This window comes from Leptodactylus fuscus, chromosome 5, assembly GCF_031893055.1.
Source record: "Leptodactylus fuscus isolate aLepFus1 chromosome 5, aLepFus1.hap2, whole genome shotgun sequence".
NCBI lineage: Eukaryota > Metazoa > Chordata > Amphibia > Anura > Leptodactylidae > Leptodactylus > Leptodactylus fuscus.
Window position 1 is genome coordinate 146,269,907 of NC_134269.1, and position 22,692 is coordinate 146,292,598.

Below are 22,692 nucleotides of genomic sequence, written 5' to 3' on the forward strand. Positions count from 1 at the left end.
TTCGAAAGCAGTGGTTCTCATGCACGGCATGTACCCCCTGAAACTTCTTGGCATACCACCTGGGGTATGCATACCACAAGTTGAAAACCAATGGTATATGGGACCAACATTCCTTTTAGTTTAAGGTCAGTGGTTTAGGACTTTTAACCATTATTTGGTAGAGCGACTTGTGTGCATAGGGTCAGTGCCTAGACCAAAGTTCTCTTGAGTCAGCTCAAAGACAGGAGCCCTGATATTTTGTTTTAGCATTTGCTGGTATTCAGAATCCATTGTTCCATCAATGATGGCAAGCCGTCCTGTCCCAGATGCAGCAAAACAGGCTCAGACCATGAGGCTTTTACCACTGTGTTTCACATATGGTATGAGAAAAAAAGAATTGTTTGTGCATGTCACTGTACGAAGTAACTGACACTTGATGAAATGCATCACCAAAAGTATAAAAGGTGAAAAAAATTTTTGCCTTACTTTCCAAAAGTACCTAGTATATGGCTCCCACTGTGATTTTTGCATTAATTTCTGATATGTTAGTCTCCATCTGTTTAGACATTAAAGGGGGTCTTTGAGCAATGTTATTTTTTTAAAGGATCCCTTGAATGAGTAGATCACAAATTCTTCCTCTATTGACGCCCTCAATGATCAGATGGGGGACAGTCTTCCTGCTGCTCTGCCAGAGGAAAAAAATAAGAATAGCATAGCTCATTGAAATCAGTGGATTGTTTGCATAATACAGAACAGGTTAGGTCCTCCTGCTCCCCACCATGGCCGAGGAATGAAGATCCTAAACAGAAGATTTCAGTGTATTAAAGTTTTTTTTTCCCCCAGCTAAAATATTGATGTATTCTTAGGAAGTAATATACCTTATTAATACGGTAGGTCATCAATAATAGGTTCTAATGCACAACATCCCCAGTTATTGCATATATAAGCAATCCCTTAGCTAGTAGGAATGGAGATCATGTATTGTAGGGTTTCCAGTGGTTGGATCCCCGTTAATCAGACATTTATGGCATATCCCATTTATAAGCCATAAATATTTTTAATGGGAAAACCCAAGACAAAGTCAGTGATTCATAGGACAAAAACAAAAGACCATAAATTTAGGCTACCAAAACCTTTGGATTTGTCCACTCCTGGCCTCTACTATATTAGTGCAGTGATATTATGCACAACATACATCACAGATTTTAGCTATGGATTGTACAAAGTGATAAATTGCTAATGTCATCCTTCAATATAGGAGAAGGCGAGTTTTGCCTACAAATAAAATCTCAATTTTCTTTCAAGATTATGGGTGATTCCCAATTTTAATCCTAACTTTCTTGTTTTATGTTAAACTATAAAATTTAAGCAAACTGGTACAGGGAGAAAGTAAGACTGACGCAGGGCTAGCAGCGATTTCAGGATTCTGATGAAAATCATAATCACAATTGTTTGAAATGTCGAATTAATTTGATAAATTGCCCATCTCTACTTCAAATGATCGACACTGAAGTAAGACGGTTTTGGGTTTTCCTCTGAAATTTACATTTTAGTAAAGTAAAGGTTGGGAATGCCGAACATACATTTACAACTTCTTTATAAAAGAGAAACTTCATAACTTGTCTATAAAAGAAGCAAAAAAATAAAGGCAAAAAGGGACATACATTTTATTCTGAAATGATCTCTGGCCACAACAATAAAATTTAACAAATATTCACTAAAAATTCATACTTCTGTCATCTGCTGTACAATACATACAGTATTATAAAACTGGCCACTGATTCTAGTCCACTAGAACATCTCCAATGTAAAGTGGAGCCAGCAGCATCTCACAGAAAATGTACACAAAATATACACAAGTCCACATTCAATCCAAGTGTTTCACATATTATCAGTACACACAATTGCAGCATATTACAGTCACATGTCTAAGATGTTGCTCAAGAAGCAAAGCGAAAGCCTAAACTATGGTTATTACGATCAATCCCAAAAAGAGAATGCTTTGCAGACCTCATACCAGAGTCAGGATAATTGTCAAGTCTTGTAGATTACTCAAGAGTTGTTCATGAAAGCATGCTCTATTCAGGATACTGAAGGACCTTTATTAATAACCATAGACCAAGGCAACTGTAGCGGTTTCGTGAGCATTCACAGAAAATTCTTCAGAACAAAATATCTGCCAAGATGTAAAAAGCTTCAATAAAATAGAACTCACATTGTCGTGTTTATGATAAACGTATACCATGGGGCTATACTGTAATCTATGGAGAGGACTTGTTGAAAGTCAACTTGTCCATATGGGTTACAGTACATCCCAATGTAAGAGCATATGCACTCCAAGGTCATACATGAATAGAGGCTCAAATGCCTTGCACCTAGTAAAAGACCCTGACTCAATTCAAGCCGGGTTATTAGAAAAGGAATGCACTTTGGTTCTTACCAAATGCCCTGGGATTGAACACACTACAAAAACTGAAAACTGTCTGAGGTAATTCTTACAAAAAAAGAAAAAAATTCTCACTAAATCTAGCATAACAAAACGTTGTACAAAAAAGGAAGGGTCGGTGTACAAATGCAGGTAACCAGTAAATAATATATTGTACCTGGTGATTGACTCCGCTTCCTCAAGCCTTCAATCGCATGGAAGTATTTTCCAGCAGTCTGACTGGTTATCAATAAGAAAGACAATACTACTGTTAGTTCCCTGTAAGGCCTCGAAGTAAGATGGTGATTTTAAGACAAGTAGTTTTAATCTGTAATAAAAATGCCTTTTAAGAGAGTAAAACGAGGCCAAAACATGCCCAGCATGGCGTCAATAACAAAAAGGCACATGGTTCACAAAGGGCACAATTTATCTGGTATTGTTAATATTAACTCCTTCTGTTGTTGCACTTCAATATCAACACACTTATGTGTTAAACGAGCCCCAAAGGGTTCATGAAAGTAAGCCAAACAAGACTGCAACCAAAGAAACAGCAACGTATTGTGCTATCACGACTGCTGTAAATAGTCTAAGACGTCCCTCGACAATGGAAACCTGTGAGACACAATATTGTTTCCAGGACAACCTATAGAAGCTCAGTCGCCAGAGCCCTTAATAAAGTAATGACAAACTTGCACTCGACACGCTTAGCGTTTTCCTCTTAACATTACAAAATAATTCAGAGTAGAGAGCAGCTGAAAAATAAGAAATGACATGGCTGTATGTGAAAAGTTCAATAGTAAAAGAAGGAGGAAGATTCATTCAAGAAAACAGGACTAGTTCACTTCTGATACCAAGTTAGAAAGCTTTAAATAGGCGGAGAAAAACAGACCTGCCTTCTTTCAGAAACAGCAAAATTGCAGCTCATTAGATCCACTTACATGGAGTCCTATACTGCCCCATTTATGTGGGCCCCACTAGATCCACTTACATGGAGTCCTATACTGCCCCATTTATGTGGGCCCCACTAGATCCACTTAAATGGGGCCTGTGTAAAGTAGTGCAGTTTCTGGAAAAAGACAGCTATGCGTTTCAATTTCATTCAACTTTATTAAAGCAAATCTTTGAGGTGATGTCCACTGTCCTATCTGAGAGCAGCCTATGAAAGAAGCAGAGATGTGTGATATAAAGCTTTGTGTGTTTTGAAGCACAATTTCTAAATTAAAAGCAAGGAAAATCCTAACAGGACTCCTCAGACAAAGTGAGAGTCCTGCTTATCCCGCCAACAGAGGCTGATTGACAGCTTACTCACACTGTCAATCATCCTGTGTGGACACAGTAATCCGGACCATCATGGTCTCTCCTAGGAATGTCAGGATTTACACTGCTTTTAATGTCAGGATTTTGCTCCACATCATAGGTACATCAGAGAGCTTAGTCTCTTCTATCATACTCTGTTCCCAGGTAGAACAGCAGAAATCACCAGACAGGTTCACCTTAAAGGGTTCCAAGACTTCAAACTACAGACACAAAATAGATGACAAAGTAAGTGCATTCAATGCCCAATGGGCATAGGAAACATACAACATATTAATTAATGGGTTCATCATTAAATTAGCGTTTAGAATACATAGTCAGTATACTGCTGGCCGAGTCGGTAATGACCAGTGGTTTTTCACTAAACACAATGTGCAAATTACCAGTGTGGCTATTTAGTCTGTTAAATATATAGAAATAGGCTTCTATAATAAATACATTCCTATAATTAAAAGTAGAGGGATAGGTTTTCTTCATATTATAGAATAATTACTCTGAAACAAGGGATAAACACAGTTCTATCTGTGAAAGGATTACAAACACTGTAACATAAAATGCTAAAATACAGGTTGCCCCACATCTGACAGCGCTGACCAAAATTTGCCTTTATCGAAGAAATAAGATAATGGAAAACCAGCGGTTTGTTATAGCGGTATCAGGGGACCATGCTTTAAGCGGGACTAGAAAAACAGAGCTGGAGGTTTACAGTGTGAATAAAAAGGCTTAACAGTCAATCACTGTTCTTCATTCCTTCACAATATTACAAATTTGGTCTTTGCAGTATTAACCTGGTTATATACCTTCACAACCACCACCTATACTTTGAGCCTTGGAAATGAATACATAGAAGCTTTTTTAAGTGATAAAATTAAAAGCAGGCAAATAATTTAGTGCAGATATTCAACTTTATAGGGGCTCTGCCATTAAAAGTAGAAAAGTATGTATTCTCTATTAATAGGATAGCAGATCAACAGTGGGGATCTGACTGCTGAGACCCCCATCAATCCAGAGTATGGTGGTGTTCTCACCTAGTTGTGAATTCAACCTGAAAACAGCCAGGTTTAATGTAGGAGTGCCAGTGCATTCACTTCAATGGAGCCAACGGAGATAGCCTAAATATAATGGGGGTGCAGATGAACCCCATCCTGCACAAGCATGCCTACATTCAGCCTGACTATGGCAAGGCTAAATTCACAATGGGGGAGAACACCCTCCATCCTCAGGATTGGTGAGGGTCTCAACAGTCAAACCCCCACTGATCAGCTATTATCTTCTGTCCTATGGATAAAAAATACTATGTGGAATAACCCTATTAAAGGTTGTTGTCCTGGGGAAGTTTGCAAAATAGATCCAGAAAAAGTTAAAAAAAAAAAACAAAACAAAAAAAAAACAAGTAGCACCCATGTTAACTAGGAGACTAGGATAAAAGCCGATAATTCTAAACCTGTGGGGCACTAAATCCATGGTCCTCCAGTCCTCAACAACCAAAAACAACTCTTATATTATTCCAGGCACAAGTGTTACACTGTGCCATAAGAGGGCTTTACATGACCTGGAGATTCTCTTTGGTGTTCTTTCAATCACTGTCTGAAGCACTGTTGCCCGAGGCCCTGTAATATGCATACCATAGTAAAATGCTTTTGACCAGAATGTTTCGGATTAGGCTGTAACGAACAGCGTTGTCAATCGGAGACAAAAAAGAAAAAAAAAAAAAGTATTGTCTAAATAAGACAACTCCCACGTACCTTTAATTATATCATACTTAGTTTATCTAGAAATTGTTCACTTTCCCTCATTCCTGTTACTTGCTCAAAACACCTTGTTTGCCTTGTTTTCCATTGAAGCTCATAGAAAATGCATACCTATCAACTGATCCTGTCACACCAACTGTGCACCACATATGCATACTATAATATGTCTCTGTATGAAGTGATTAAACTAATACAGGGTTAGATTTTATGCAGCAATACAGCCACGACTTCAAAACGCATGAGTGTCTTAAAACCTTCTAAAAACAACAAAGTTATGCTTAACAGTCAACCAATAGTCAGTGGCCAGCCACCGATTTTGACACTTTGTAAGCAAAGCCAATTATAAATGATATACTTAAAAAAACAATAAAACCTTAAAGCATCGTCCCCAATGTTTAAATACAAAAATTGCATTGTTACTAAAAAAAATGACAATGGCTGCACAGATAAAGAACTGATATAAACAGAGCATTGAAATATATTCCAAATTTGAGCTGTATGCATAAGGCTCAAGAAGGTGTTCAAAGAAAGGTGTTCATTACATCAGCTAACAAGCTTTGGCAACACAGTCCTTTGCTGAATATTTCCATTGGCGTCAGTCATTTGGGCCATATTAGTTCTTAGTTTTGCAGCTGAGCCTGATGTGGGAGGTAACTTAGAAATGGATGTTATAGCACCAGAGCTTTCAGTTATTCTTTTGGAGGAGGCCTTCTCTCCAGTTGGAGGCTTTGGCAAGCGTCTACGTAGCCAATGGTGTCTTAATGCTTGGCTGGGTGTCATACGTACAGCAGGATCCCATTCTAAACATTGCGCTAGAAAATCAAGAAACAAGGGATCATCACAGCCTTTCAATGCAGTTACCCAGTCCCTACTCCCAGGAGGGCCTCGTAGTTTTCCTCTTCGTGAGCGGCCACCATTCAGTACCACAGATCCATCTGGCAGAGTTGTAACAGTGCAATAACGAGGGTAACCTTTGGAGCTGACAAAATTCTTGCCTCGTTTTGAAGAATCAAGCAGTTTTTGGGATGGCATACCTAGTAACTCAATCATACATGCCAATTGATCACCTTCATCTTCTCCAGGTAAGAGTGGGTAACCAGTCAACAGTTCAGCTAGAATACAACCCAAGCTCCACATGTCGATCGGCATGCCATAGCGACCACCAAGTATTACCTCTGGAGCTCGATAAAAGCGTGACTGGATGTACGTGTACACGCGCTGATGCTCGTAACAGCTTGAGCCGAAATCTATCACTTTTATGCCACTTCTACCCTGTTGCTTCAACAAAATGTTTTCAGGTTTAAGGTCACAGTGGATTATTCTGTTTTTGTGCAAAGCATCCAAGCACTGCAAAATCGAGTGCGCGAACTTGCGGACTAAAGGCAGGCTGAAGCCCTGAAATTTGTTTTTCTTTATGAGCTCGTAAAGGTTCATGCTCAGCAGCTCAAACGTCATGCAGATATGATTGCGGAATGTGAAGTTCTCCAACATGTGGATGACATTCATGTTGTTATCTTTATCTTGCTTCTTTAGGTGCTCTAGAATCCGGATTTCTTCTGCGGCTTGACGATGGAAACGTTTCTCATTCCTTACCATTTTTAAGGCCACGTGCTGATGGAGTTTGTGATCATAAGCCTTCACAACTTGCCCAAAGCTACCTTTGCCAATTACCTTAAGAACTTCATAACGATAAGCAACATGATCATGTGACACTTGCACATATGAGCCCTGGTCATCATCATAGCCACCATTATTTGAGCCACCAATCACGCCTTGACGTTTCTTTGCATTTGGACCCACAAAATAGATTTCAGGATAGTTGAAAATTTCATGGTGCTCAAAGGCTGTCAATTTTTGCATGTATTGCTTCATTGCTTGTTCTGGGGTTAATGAAGAGGACTTTACTTTGGTTGTCCCATCTGAAGACTTTAAAGAGCTAGAACTTCCTTGTCTACGGTGTGTGCTTTCTAGTTGTCGTTCTGAAACAACAGGTAATCCAGTTTTGCTAACAGCTGTGAGCCCATTGGGTTGAGTTGTTAGGACAGTCCTTTTGTTGCTATTCTCTTCAAACAGTTGCTGTACCTGGATCTGTCCATGGCTGCTAACGTGCAGATGTTCATTCATTGTGTGCTTATTGCCGCCGATCTGAAAATAAATAAAAATAGAAAAAAAAAAGTTAAGATTTTAAAGTTAGACAACTATGTTAACCATCCCAGAAAATATGTCAGCACTGAAGTACATCTTACTTTAAACACATTGCTTGCATTCTTCAACCAGGCAAAAAGCAAAGTATACACAGTCAACAAAACTATCACCATTGACACAATTGTTTTTTTCTGTCCCCATTTGAACAACCTCTACTCCAAAGAAGACTCCACCCTGTGTTTGGCTCCCTATGGTGGGTCCAGCTACTTAAAACAATTCCACAATTTCCTGTATCATCGAAACACCCTCTCGAACACTAGGGCCCCATTTACATGTGCTGAGTATCAGAATTTAAAAGTGGTTGGCCATGAATTTCAGGACTCATGGAGGAGGCTAAGGAAGGTGAAAAACAAAAAAAAATATCCCACTGATCTGAAAGTTATCCACTTTCCTGTAGATAGGGGATAACTTGCTCAGATGAGGAAAGACTTAACTATTACTCCTTAAAGGGTCTACTAATGCTGTCCAGTCTGGTGCCCGCCAACTGGCCTCAGTGGTCACATTTTTATGTTTGTGGACAACCCCTTTAAGGAGCCCTGACTGGCTATTTGCCAATAGTCAATGACTGAACAACAGTTAAATGGTTTTTCTCATCTGAACATGTTATCCACCCAATTACAGAAAAAGGGATAACTTGCAGTTCAGTGTGATCCAACCACTGAGACCTTCTCCAACGATCAGGAGAATGGAGGAGTTTTCATTCTGAACAATGAAGCAATGATCGATAGTCCGCAAAATGCTACATTATTTAGAATTGAGAGGTGCTTGTGCTGTTTTGTCTACTGCTCCATTTATGATACCCATGTTCTGATTAATTGGGGACACAGCAGTTGGACCCAAACAGATCTGTAAGATATCCCCCTTTCCTGTAGATAAGGTATAACTTGCTCAGATGGGAACAGCCCTATAATGCATTTGTATGGCACATACAGTTCAATTGTTGGTTGTTATAACAGGGAGATATGCTGCTGACAATCAAGCCAAAAAACGTAAGTAGCAGCAAATTGGAGTGCGCTGTGGTCTATTCATGTTTTACCAGGCACAGCCATGTACATTTTTAGTAACCAGATCTTGCTCTACAGCTTGGTCATATTCAATTGAAGAGCTGCAGTAACAAGCACATCAGCTACACAGAGATGTCCCTGGTAAACAAAGAAGCTGCAACTGAGTGTGCGGTTCCTTCAGTTGGTTAATCATGGGGGTGACAACAGTCAGAATACCCTTCTCCCAACCTGATATCAATTGCTTATACTAAGGTCATTAATACTGAAGTTCTAGAAAGCCCCTTTAAAAAAAAAAAAAAAAAAAAAAAAACAACTATATATATATATATATATATATATATATATATATATATATATTTTATTTATTTATTTTTAGAAATGTTGTTGTAGAATATCTTTTTATTGCCTACATCCGTCAGATGTATACATTAAGAGTATTCCTTGATGTGTACCTCCAACAAAAGATGCCAGTATATAGTGGTGCCAATGTTTTAAAAAAACTTAAAAGTACATGGAGATATACCATCTCAAATGGAATCTTCCTGACAGGTTTAAAATCTATACCAGGTCATACACTGAATGATGGCTTCAAACAAGATGTGAACACATGCATATTGGGTGCTAAAATTAACAGAACCGATTGCTCAGACATAGCGGGGGCTAGAGTAGAAATTCTAACTACGACAGAATCAGTGGAGTGGCGCCTATTGAAGGATGCAAAGACTTGCAGTTGGTGAAGGTGGTGAAAGGTCCTCTTTAATGTTGATGTCAGAAACAGATTAATTTCGCAAAACTTCTTTGTCTCTTTCCTGGCCAGAGTAATCCAAGTGATTTGTTGCTAGGGACATATTGCCTGACAAGCTCATTGAAGATTTGGGCGGTTAGGCAGCGTGTCCCTTTGTTTTCTATTCTATAATATGGGATAGGTCTAACATTACTGTACAATATATACAGCATACAAAGCAGGTTTAAGCAGCACGAGTAACAAAACTTATGAAAAGAAACTAAAGCTCAGTGAGCTGGCATAGGCACAAAGTCACATATATGATGCACATTACTTGTCCGACCACCCAACTTTTGACTACAGTAAAGAAACTGTTGCTCATAGTTTGCGTCAGGAGGACAAAGCTTACACAGAAGATATTAGTCTCTGCGACAAAGCGAACAGCAATTTCACAATTCTGATGAAAATCAATTATGATTTTTCTGAAGTGGCAAATTAAACAAATTAATTAGATCTAATGCACATCCCTATTCGTACAGTATGTTTTGAGGCTCTCCATCCACATACTCTAGGAAAATAAAAGGGTTTCCAGCACCAAAATAAATAAGTTCTCATAGTGATAAGCAAGCTGCAGTATTTGATCTGTAAGGTTCAGATACCTCGATCCCACACTGATCAGCTGTTCTGACAGCTTCCAGATCCCAGGAGCTTTAGCAGTGGACAGGGACCACATGTAGGTTGTTCCTATTCAAGTAACAGGAATGGCCCAGCAACACTATCCACTGCATAGAGGTGTTTCCAGGGGAATTTCAGTGCTACTCCCATTACTTAAATAGGAGCAGACAGCATGCACTCCCCATCCATTGCATCAGCTTCCAGCACATGGAGGCTGCCAGGATACCTGATCTGTGTGGGGTTCAGGTGTCAGCCCACAGAAAACATACTGATGACCTATACCGTGGATATAACATGTACATGTACATTTTCAGCTTCTGTTTGGTTCACAACTGCCTGTAGGTAAATCTGAAAATATCAGACCTACCCTCAACTCACTTGCTCCTCTCCACATTGCTTCATCATTTTGTGGCCACAAAAGTATGTTTCAGGTCCTATTACGGGCCCTACATGGTACTATTGTTGGTTTGAGAGGCATTTTGGATATGACAGACTCCCTTTAGAATGAAGACATACAATAGGAGGCATAAGAAAATTCTCCTATAACATGTTTCAGTCCAGGTAAGCGCTCTTATTTATAGTTAAAGTCCCTTAGTTGCACAGAAATGTGCGGGAAGATGTTTTCTTATACCTAATGTTGTATGAGCCTTAACTTTTAAGACAAGATTTGAAATAAAGCTGCAAGGATTTTCAGAGGAGTTTCTATTTGCCAACAGCTACATAACCAAAGTTCCCCTTGAAGGATAAGACATGTTTCCCTCTCACACTTTGGATGGTAGAAGACACCAGAGTAGCCTGGGAGTCACACATCCTCCTCCTACTATTGAAATAACCAAGTACAATTAATTTGGCTTAGCATTGATGTTTATGGGAAGAGCAGTGTAAGATTACAGTTGGTGGATCAAGAACGCAGCTGATACTGTAGTTATGTCAAGTCTATGGCCATCTCAAGAGTAACAACTAGAGATATATCGGAGGATATTAAAGATATGCAGAACAATGACAGCAGGAAAAAAAAACAAAAACAAGGAGTAAAGAGATAATAAAGGGATAGGGTGACTGAATGACTCAAGTAAGTAGATCTACCACAAACTGTACAAGAAGACTACCACCAAACAGCAGCCGTAAGTGGTACTGACATTTTATTCGTACAATGTTTCTATACTGAACAGCTGTCAGCCACCTGTCCTTCCAATACCCAGGGCATTCAACAGCTGTTATACACTAAAATGCAGAATTGAACTGTTTGTGTAAAACGGGCGCCACATGATATGACCGCATGTGACCCAGCACAGATAATTAACTAAAAACTCTCCATTCTCTGATGAATAATACAACGCCTGTCTCACTATAAAACCCATTAGATACTATTTGTAGGAAAAGTTCATACAAGGTGAAGTGTAAACTGTATTGGAAAAGCTGCAGAGGATAAAAACCATCTGATACATAGTATACTATAGGAAAATCGTAAAACATCTCGCTATGGTGGTTTCTAAGAGCTGTACAAAAAACCCCCCACACATATACAACCTATACAAACACTAAAATAACAAAACAAAAAGTTGCAAACACTACAATAACACAAAGGCAACATATACAAACAGTAAAACATAAATCGTAACATTGGAAAAGCACATTCATTCTTGCCATGTACATCAGCCTTGTAGTCTCCCCAGCAGACATGAAACAGAGACTAATATGCTACTTGGCTGTCACCATGACTGTACCTTGCACATTTATTTCTATAAATACCAACATCTTAGCTGAATTTAGAAGGCAAGGAGACTGTTAACAGACAAATTAGGACTGTGATAAAAAAAAAAAAACAGGCAGGAGACACAGGCCAAGTTAAACCAGCCATCCAAGAATCTTACCGTGTGTGTTGCGTTGCTGGTTCTTAAGGGTGGCAATGATACCGGTGATGGTGGTCCTGTCCCAGCTGCAGAACGGGGCAAGGCTGGAGATGGCTGCAATTGACTAGTACCTTCGCTTCCTCTGCCTAAAACATAAGAGGAAAAAACCATGACTCAAGACAGTTATCCCAAAATGTACAGCACACTCAGGGTCCAGAACCCATTAGATCATTGACCAGCAAAGCCCATGAGGTCATACAAACTAAATGCTATATCCAATGCAACAGAAAAACTGTAGCATACAATGCACTACAGAAAAGAAATACAAGACATAGGCTGTAATTCTAAGTGTAAAAACAGTAATGCTATGCAGAACAATTATACATGAAATATCATACACAACAAAAAATATATACTTTATAAATTAAAAAACAACAGGCCATAGGTCTTCTGTTTAATCCAACATAGTACAGCCATACTACTGCCGTGCCCTGCACCATATAACCACACTCCTGTTACTGTGCCTCCCATCATATAGCCACATGCCAGCTGTCGTGCCCTAAGCCAAAATGGCTATAGACTGCCATGCCATATACATATGATCTACATAGTTTGTACAGAACACCCATAAACCCTAGCGCCCTCTACCCAACACCCATAAACCCTTGCGCCATCTACCCAACACCCATAAACCCTAGCGCCCTCCACCCAACACCCATAAACCCTAGCACCCTCTACACAACACCCATAAACCCTAGCTCCCTCTACCCAACGCCCATAAACCCTAGCGCCCTCTACACAACACCCATAAACCCTAGCGCCCTCTACACAACAATTATAAACCCTAGCGCCCTCTACCCAACACCCATAAACCCTAGCGCCCTCTACCCAACACCCATAAACCCTAGCGCCCTCTACCCAACACCCATAAACCCTAGCGCCCTCTACCCAACACCCATAAACCCTAGCGCCCTCTACCCAACACCCATAAACCCTAGCGCCCTCTACCCAACACCCATAAACCCTAGCGCCCTCTACACAACGCCCATAAACCCTAGCGCCCTCGACCCAATATCCATAAACCCTAGCGCCCTCTACCCAACGCCCATAAACCCTAGCACCCTATACAGAACAGCCACACTCTATAGTCCCCTACAGACAGGAATTCTATATATTGTATTGAGTATCCAGTGACTACATAAGGCACAGACTATGGTTCCATGGAGACATATACATTGTATATTACCTGTCTGTCACAAAGCTCAGACTGCCATTGTTAAGGATGAATCCATGAGCAGCCAACCATTACATGCCAGGGGCACATGGAGCACACGAGACTGTGCTCAGGCTTCCCCTCATGACAGGTGGCCCCCGGGGCCCCACAGCCTGCCACAGACAGGGGCTGCTGAGTCCCAGGTACAGGGCGAGCGACAAGACAAAGCTGAAGGAAGAGGCTTAACCCTCTCGTGCCCTCAGCAGGGCCTGCAGGGACATGTCTGGAGAGTGGCAGAGCAGGATGTGGCTACAGCAGAGCTCCCCGGGCACCGCTCACACTATTGTCACCGCCACAGCCCAGTGACCAGCCGCTGCCCGGCCTCCGTGAAGCTCCAGCTCTTACCGGTCGGATGTACCGCTGCAGCGGCACAGGGTTTCCTCGTTAACATGGCGGCTGAGCAGGGAGAGGCCAGTGGGGGGCAAGGACCTGAACTCCGGACTGTCGATCCCCCACTGTCTCCACGACCTCCGCTCCCCAGCTTCTTCTCCGATCAGCTCGGCAGCACCCCGGCATCCCCGAGCTCGTCACTGACACACACAGCACAGGCAGCCCCGAAGCCTCCTCCGCTGCCAGGCGATCTCCCCGGGGAGTCAATGTGGGAGGAGAGCAGCCGGGAAGACAGGCCCCGCCCACCGCAATGCGGTCACACCCACACACAGGAGACACCGTTAGACCGCCCACACGTCTCCCGAGCCTGCCACAACCGCCTGAGCTGCTGTCCGGCCCGTACTGGCCAGTCTGTCTCAGAGGCGGGCGGGCGGGCGGCGGTCATAAGCTCTGAAGGGGAAGGTGGAGACGAGACTCCAGGTGACCAACCGCTCGCAAGCGGCTGTGGTGTTGCTAAGCAGCGATGTGACACACTATTCACAGACTGTCAACAAGGAGAAACTGTGCGGGAGGGCGTTTGTTTTTAAGAATTAAAGTGGCAGGAGGAGGAGCCTGCGAAGCTCACCAGATGGTCGGGAGCAGCGCTGCTACATTGTAGGCGAGGGCGGGCGGGCGCGAGAAACGTGTGAGAGAAGCTGTGGCCCTCCTGGTGACTGACTCTCTGTGACTGGAAGCCTCTCCAGCACCTGCAGCGCCCCCATAACCCCCGGCTGCTCAGTGCACCCCAGTCACCGGCACATGACAATAGGTCAGCGCTCTGGTATCCACCTTGTGTTGCTAGGGCGGCATTGTTTTGTGTACTCTGGCAGCCGTCCAGTGTGACCTGCTGCCAATACTCACTAGTGAAGTGTGTGTGACTTTCCTGCACATCTGTCAGTCACAGGCTTGTAGAAAGTACTAGGGGTAGCCAGTGGTCATATGTCTATATTAGTGGCCCGCAAATAACAAAGGCCTGAGCATTTTGACTATATAGAGGTTGGACTATATATGAAGTTCACCTAGTGCAGAAATTTAAAAAAAGACTTAATAAAGGGGTTTTCGGAGCATAATTTTTTTTTTTTAAAAAAAGGTCTGTTAGTGCTATTAATGGGTTAATAAATGCACCCATATACCTTTCACAGTGTTCTGAGTGATTTCTAGGTGTCTCTGGGAGCTCCTGGTAACTTCTGCATTTGTTTACTAGGTTCAGCTTCCTGCTATGTAACTTCCACGCTAGCTACCTCTCACCTCACTCCTTCCCTTCCTCTATCCCTCCCATACACCCCATCCCTTTCTCTCTAGCTATCCCGCCCACTTCTAGCGCTTCCCTACCTAGTCAGCTCAACTCCTGACCCCATTATATACTTACCCATCTTCCTATCAGTCTTCCTCCTGCGGGATGGCCCATCTTTTTTTCTGTTTGCACCTTCACATGCTATTGTCCCAGCACTGCTCTGTGCTCTGCAGCGACGATCTAGCTCTACTACACAAGCATAGAGCTGCGCAGTAGAGGTGAATTATCGCCTGCAGAGCACAGAGCAGCGCTGGGTCTATAGAGTGCAGCAGAAGTAAAAAAGATGGAGGAGCCATCCTGCAGGAAGAAGCCTGGAAAGAAGATAGGTAATAGAGATGAGTGAATATACTCGAGTCTTTGTGATCGAATACCTCGGCCGCATTGAGCTTCCGATGCAAAAACACTTCTGAGGCATCAAATTTTTACTGCCCCTCCCACCGAGGTATTCGATCGCAAAGACTCAAGTATATTCGCTCATCTCTAATAGGTAAGTATACTAGTGTGGATGGGGGGAAATAGTAGTGACGTTCCGTTTCTGTAAACGGGAAAACATTGTCACCAGATAACCAGCAAATGTCCCTGGGGGTGACCAACCTGGGATATGGGTAGATATAAATTTTTGATAAATTATGTTATTTAGAAAGTAGGCGGGGGAGGGTGTTTAGATTAATGTAGGATTTAGTTTCTATCCCAGACCCCTTTAAAGATTATAATGTTATAGTACATGAATAATGTGCACGCACAGTGATGTGGCTATACATACATATATACAGTGATGTCTTAGTACAGGAGTAATGCACACAGTGATGTAACAGTGCAGGTATAATATACAAACTGATGTCACACTGCAGGGGTAATGCATACAGGGATGTCACAGTACTGGTGTAAACAAAGCAGTGATGTCACAGTACAGGGAAAATGTACACAATGATGTCACAATACTGACATAATGTGCATAATTATGTCACAGTGAATTGAAAATGACCATAGTGATGTCACAGAACAGGGATAATGCACACTGTGGTATCACAATAAAAATATAACACACAGTATAGGGATAATGCACACAGTGATGTCACAGTAAAGGCATAATGCCGCGGTAAAGGGATAATACATACTGTAATGTTGTACAGGGATAATGTGCACAGCGATAATGCAGAGTGATGTCATAAGTACAATGATAATGTGCATAGAGATGTCATAATAATGGAATAATTTGCACAATAATGTCACAGTACAGGGATAATATACACACTGATGTCACATCACAAAGTATATGCACATAGTGATGTCAGAGCGGAGGCATAACTTAGTGACATTGCACTACAGGAATTCTATAATTAATTTTTCTCTTAGCACAGGTATAATATAGACAAAAATAGTTGCCATGTGACATCACAGGAAAAAATCTAAATATTGTGCAGTGAAATGAATGTAGCCTTGTGTCATGTGAATATAAGGTAACAGTTTGTGCAGCTCACATGGCATGTGGGGGGCTTGTGGTTTAATATACTAAACTGAGCCAGAAATTTAATTTCAATTTCAAAAGTTGGTGCCAAAATTTCAGCCAAGTGTTTGCACTAAAATTTTATTGTAAACTAAGCCAACTAATACATGACTGGACAGTCTAATTTGGTGCAGCTCAAGACAGTCTAGTCTAAATTTGTACTGTCTTAGGCTAAGGTCCCATGTAGCGAAGCATAGAAAAAAAATCTCTGTGTAAAAAATGTGGCGGAAATGCACCAGGTTTTTTTCTGCAACATTTTTCATTGTGATTTTGCAGGTTTCCTCTGCAAACTTTCTGCCTCTATTATTACTTATACAGAAAAAAGCAGTGTTTCTTCAGGTATAATTGACAGCGAGCTTTTAAAAACACAGTTTTTCTGTTGCAGATTTTTTCTGCAATGTGTGGATGGGATTAGCCAGAATCCCATTACATTGCAGGTACTGTAAAATGCTGGCAGTTTTCCTATAGGTATAATGGAAGCAGAAAGCCTGCAGTGAAGACCTCTACAGATTTTCTGTGAAAAGCGCAGCGGAGAAAACCCTGATACGTTGCTAGCATGTTTTTTTCCAGCAGCGTATTTTTTGCTGCGGCCCGCTATGTGGGGCCTTAGCCTTAGAAAGTTTTCGTTTATCTGCCTGAATGATTTCTCCATGCAGGTATAGTGAACACAGGAACAAATGAACAGCAGAAACCAGGGGCTTCACATTTTTCTAGCTTATGTATTGTGAACATCCCATTTCTTAAAGAGGACCTTTCATGGTTTGGGGTTCTATACACTGCTGGAAAGCTGACAGTGCGCTGAATTCAGCACACTGTCGGCTTTCCGGATCTGTGCCCTCCGTCTGCTCACAGTGCTTGTCCATAGACGAGTATTATCAGGAGGGAAGGGGGCGTTCCTCCCTGCTCACACTGTACAGCGCTATAGGCGCTGCTGTGGAGAAGGATGTTCTTGACAGACTGTCAGGAAACGCCCTTCTGACTGTAAATAGCTACGGTACCGGGACCGATAGCGCTTTACCCGGGGCACAGATCGGGAAAGCCGACAGAGCACTGAATTCAGCGTACTGTGAGCTTTCCAGCAGTATATAGAACTACCTGTGCCCCAAACCATGAAAAGTCCTCTTTAAAGGTTTTTCTGGGACTACAGGATTGACCTATCAATTGGTCATTAATATTCATAAGGGTCCGACCTCAAGCATCCCCCATCCCCACCGATAATGCAGAAATATTAAGAATAGATTGCATACATGTCTCATGACCAATGAATGTGACTTTAGTTGGGCTGTGAAATGGATTTGTTAGGGTCCTGGGTATCCAACACTCACAGATCAGATATTGATGACCTATCCTAAGTATATGTCATCAATGTTTAATTCCCAGAAAACCCTTTAAATATTTTGCCATCCAAAAATAATTTGCCAAGGTTGCTGTAGTAATATTCACACTATTTCTATATTATAGTCTTATATTGCATTTGACATAATAGTTATAACTAATAAACGTCTCCAAGTTACGATAGAAACCAAATTGATGATTTTGAATGGACACCTGTATCCAAGCTGAACCTTGGAAGCTCAAACACATTTATATTTATAGTATACGACATTTTTTATAATAAGATGCAATCATCTCCTGTTATATTTTAGAGTCTGTAATGAAACAATTCAGCACACGCTCACGTTTTATAGTTAACTCATTCTTTCATGCTATGACAGATGGCTGTGGGGTTGATAGGTTGGCGTAATGACCTTGGCACCAATGTCTGCACCATCTGATTAATGACTGTGCCAAAGGCTGTCTGTTTCTCACCAGGAAATTTACTAACCAATCTGTACTATGGCAAATGCAAAATCCATTGAGAAAATATAAATTGAATTATACTACGGCGTTATGAATTGGCAGGGGATTCCTTACAAATCAGACATGGGGCAAAGGGATAGCCAAGAGCCATTTGTTATACCAAAGGTATTTTTTTAAAACATTTTATTGAGGATATTGTAAAATTTTGTAAAACTAGATTGAGTATTTTATACAGACTTGTGATTGTCCAGTTATTACTTCCTTTTTATTGTGCCTACCAGGAATAGTCAGTGTCAATGCATGTTCTGAATGATACCAGTCATTGGCTTCTGTATGTGTTCATGTACCGGCCATAGCAAGCTATACTTCAGTCACATAGTATATCATGGCTCCTGTGTGATGTGCCATGGACAAGGAATCTATGGATCTCCATTGTAGGCGACGGGAAAACAGACGGTGCCAACACTGCGACCAAGGGGCCCTAGAAGACGAGGCCCATTTCTTGCTACACTGCACCAAATACTCAGCTGTGAGGGCCGTCTACTTTGAAAGATTCTCTGCCCACATCCCAGACTTCACATCTGCAGACGAGAAGAGGAAACGCTACATCCTACTAGGAGAAGAGGAGACCACTGTGGAGATCGCTGCCCAATACGTGTCCAGCTGCCACCAAACGAGGAAGATGAGACCCTAAAGACTATTAAACCCCACCACCCAAAGACCTTTAAACCCCCCCATCACTCACCCACTCTACGACCACCCATACCCACACGTCCCAAACTAGAACGGCGAGACCCCAAGGACGCATGTATCCCCAAACCACACACCCCACTTCCACCCCCAACCATTCTTTGCTTTGGCAAAATCAAATGTTTTTCTTCGGGTATGCTAATAAAGTCCCTTTGTATCTTGTACAGTATACTGCACGTGTGGAACATCATTGCTTCAGTAATAGAAATTGCATTAGATAGGTTAATTCATCGGTTAATTATAGTTATATAGTGTTACAATTTCCCTTATTCACAGATGCAAATGGAAGTCTATCTGTCCTGTTCACTTCAATGTTTCAACTAACAACTGAAGACCCCTTCCATCTGGTTTCTGTTTTTTCAGACAAGTGTTACATTTTTTCTGTAACAAAGATACTGATACAAACGGCAAGACTCCAATTCGTATTACATAATAATGGAATTTTTTCTCTCTGTTGCTCTGATACGCTGATAATTCAGAACTTAGCTCACGCTAGGTTCACACGAGTGTTCAGCTAACCCACTTAAGAGGATGGAAACCCTGAACGTAGAGCAAACGCTAGTGTGAACTTAGCCTTTATTTGACTGCTTTGCCAAATGGCACCAACGTAAGGATAGATAAATAGAGAAGCTGCTCCCTAGAAACGTAATAGCCAGTTACAAGCCCAACAAGATATTCAGAACTATCACATAGCAAATGAGATAATTATAGAAATAAATCAGGTGTCCTCAGCATTGGGGTGTCCAAGTTGTGACTGTCCAGCTCTTACAAAACTCCTAGCGTGCCTGATAGTCTCTGACCAATGCTCTAACATATGGGTGACTAAATCACAAATCATACAGTGACCAGGTTTGCCATTCCTAGATTTATGAGACATAAGGTACATCAATGTTTTACTTTATAAAAGTCTACGTCTACACAGCATATGTTCAACATATACATCAAGAATAGCTCCTGGCGTATACCTTAAATTAATCCATAGACCCTCTTCCTCCTGATGGAGCCCATACAAGTATTGTTTTTGGCCTCTTCTAGGATCAGTATAGCATCTTCTAGCATCACTATACCATTGTATTGGGAAGTACAGAGTGTCCTTGCAAATATACAGTGTCAAGATCAGGAGCAAGTGCCTCCAACAGTAGGATTGAATACTGTGTATACACAGCCTGACTTAGGTTTGATGAATAACCATGAAGTTCAAATAAACTTATGTGCTGTAAAGATTTTCTCTATTTTTTTTAAAGTTTATTGTAAATTGACCTTTCATGCATTTCTGTAAATCTTTCCTTGCTTTAAGCTCCATAGTGGCAAATGGTTTTACTCTGCTGTAGCAGAACCCCTTTATTATTTGTCTGTAGTAGTCTGTTCCACTACACATAGGCATCTTTTCCACTGCATTATTGTGGAACACACCATTCCTATATAAAAGGGAGGAGTTGTGACTAGAATAAGAAATCATTATGATGTCCTCGTTTCTGAAAAGGGCAGTAATAAATCAGGAATCTGCAAAACTATATTGTTTATACCAACCATTTCCATCATTAATAACCCAATGTAATGTAAAACTGTAACCTAAATTATGTTGGGAGTTCCTGAGAACAATCTACAGCAAATTGCTATAAATGTCTAAGTTAATGTAAAATACTTCTTATTGTAACAAACAGCAGAACCATTCGTGTTCTGCATTACCTCCCACTATTTTTACTGCAAGCATCACCCAGATATTGGATTATGGAACAAATTTCAATAGTACGCTGCAAACTTTAAGCAATCATATCTGTCAATGATGTGCTATTCACAGCTGCTTACAAGTGACCTTGCATATGCGCCTCGTGTCTACCAGACACCCATGTTCTTGAGAAAACCCTTTTAAATTACCAGCAGTATTTTTAGTCATAGGTAAAAAGGGACATACTGTGTCAATGCATGCAAAACAACTTAAAAAGCCAGCTTCTAACAGTATAAAATAATATTACAGGAATAATGACATGACATGGTAGTGTATATATTTGTTACAGTTCTAACATAGGATCTAATGAAGGACTCTGCGTACAGAAACTTACTATTGCATCCTATAAAGACACAACAAGAATCGTACCAAGTAAGTGTTCCATTTAGTGTTTTCTAAACCCCGTAAACTGTTAAACTAGTACAAATACAAGGCCAAGATGACACAAGCTATAAAAGAAGAAAAGCTTCTACTTACCCATAATTATTGCAGCTTATTTTCTGTTCATTAGAAATAGAATATCACTGAGAGGTGAAAGCCTAGTACAAATGCAGCAGATCTATATAAAGGCTTGTTCCTGCACTCCTGGTGCTCTTATCATTAACAGGAACACTGCTGCTCCATGACAAGTTTAGCTAAAGAGAAATAAACAAGGAACAAATAGTCCACTTCCTGCAGCTTCTGCACAGGAGAAGATTACTATTTGTACCTGTACACTGACTGCAAGAAATGGCAGATGGAGTGTTCCATGGAGGAGTGGAGATGTCACACTAGCTGTCTTCTGAGATGAGATGTGAGAACATAAGGAGTGGGAGTTCATCATTATGTCGACAGGAGAAGCGGTGTATTTTTTACCATGCTGCTTACCACAGACAGGAATCAAATATCTTGTGTAGCCAACATTTACTTTCTACAATAAACATGCCGAGAATCATTTCCTGAACTAGTTGTACGGTACACAAGAATGTGAATTCTCAGAAAAATTTAATAAATGAAAATACAAGTAAAAAAGGTTTCCGTTAAATTTGAAGCTACAACGTATATATCACTGATAACCTATTATGGACCTATATTATTACATTTCTGCTATAGAGCATAAAAATCATTCATTTCTAAATTTAAATAATTAAAAAAAAATGCTCCTGGTGATGGAACTGAGCATGTGCGACCTCTAACATTCAACACACTAGGTGGACATACATATATTTTCCATTGTTAAGGCATGTTCACTTGTGGCGTGATCATTCCATAGATCCGAACAGACCTTTAAAGGGATTCTACCATTAAAGCAACTTTTTTTCTAGTTACCACGTCGGAATAGCCGTAAAGGGGTTGTCCCATCACAAGGATCCTATCTATACTGCTTGTTAATGTGAATGTAAGACTTTTCCTAAATACATTGCTTCAGCAAAACTGCTTTGTTTGTCCACTATATTACTTTATTAATTTTTTTGGGACACATCCCTTGACTTATCTGGTCATAAGTCAAGTGATGTATCAACCTGCTCTCAGGGGGGAGGGAGGAGGGGCTAAGTGCACGGGAGCGAGCCTGGAGGGGGGGGGTAGTTTACCCTTTGGGGGGAAGGGGCCACCGGCACAGGGTTAGACGCCGGCACAAGTGAAGCCAGCAACATCGCTATGCTTCTGCCCTGCATGAAGCCAGCTGCTGCAGGAGCGATGCTAGGGGGGGGCCGTCAGACATGATGAAGACAGAAGACGACAGACAAGGGGAGGAGGCAGATGAAGAAGAAGGATGCCCCCATTGCTGCCAAGACCTCATTAGCATACCGGAAAGTACCGGTATTTCTAAGGAACAGATGGAGACCAACATCTGAAGGTAGGAGACGAATGGCCTTTCTTAAGGCTATTCCGACGTGGTAATTAGAAAAAAAGTTGCTTTAATGGTAGAATCCCTTTAAATATGCAGGACTTGAAGTTTGATGACAATGTGACACATGTTAATAGTATATTAGATAAAGCTAGGAATTGTGGTAATTTAAATCGGTGGTGAGTACTTTGGGTGGCACTTACCCCCCAGGA

General features: G+C 41.2%; 1 protein-coding gene across 2 annotated transcripts; it reads right to left on the reverse strand.

The window, feature by feature from the left end:
- Window positions 1–1,636: 1,636 nt before the first annotated feature.
- Window positions 1,637–21,230, reverse strand: DYRK2 (dual specificity tyrosine phosphorylation regulated kinase 2). Of its 2 annotated transcripts, none has more exons than XM_075274426.1 (3): window positions 21,130–21,230; window positions 11,952–12,076; window positions 1,637–7,614 (listed from the first exon to the last, which is right to left on the reverse strand). In XM_075274426.1, the coding sequence occupies exons 1-3, from the start codon at window positions 21,131–21,133 to the stop codon at window positions 6,013–6,015; spliced, it is 1,731 nt and encodes a 576-aa protein (XP_075130527.1). In that variant the 5' UTR covers window positions 21,134–21,230; the 3' UTR covers window positions 1,637–6,012. The 2 variants fall into 2 exon arrangements, with proteins under 2 accessions (XP_075130527.1, XP_075130526.1); XM_075274425.1 differs by lacking the exon at window positions 21,130–21,230 and adding an exon at window positions 13,549–13,917.
- Between the last annotated feature and the right edge of the window lie 1,462 nt (window positions 21,231–22,692).

Excerpts from the sequence above, each read along its gene's own strand:
- DYRK2 (XM_075274425.1), bottom strand. The coding sequence starts at position 13,594 with ATGTTAACGAGGAAACCCTGTGCCGCTGCAGCGGTACATCCGACCG. Across the intron at positions 12,077-13,548 it reads TGCAGCGGTACATCCGACCG|GCAGAGGAAGCGAAGGTACT; the intron begins GTAAGAGCTGGA and ends CTTATGTTTTAG. Across the intron at positions 7,615-11,951 it reads CCAGCAACGCAACACACACG|ATCGGCGGCAATAAGCACAC; the intron begins GTAAGATTCTTG and ends ATTTATTTTCAG.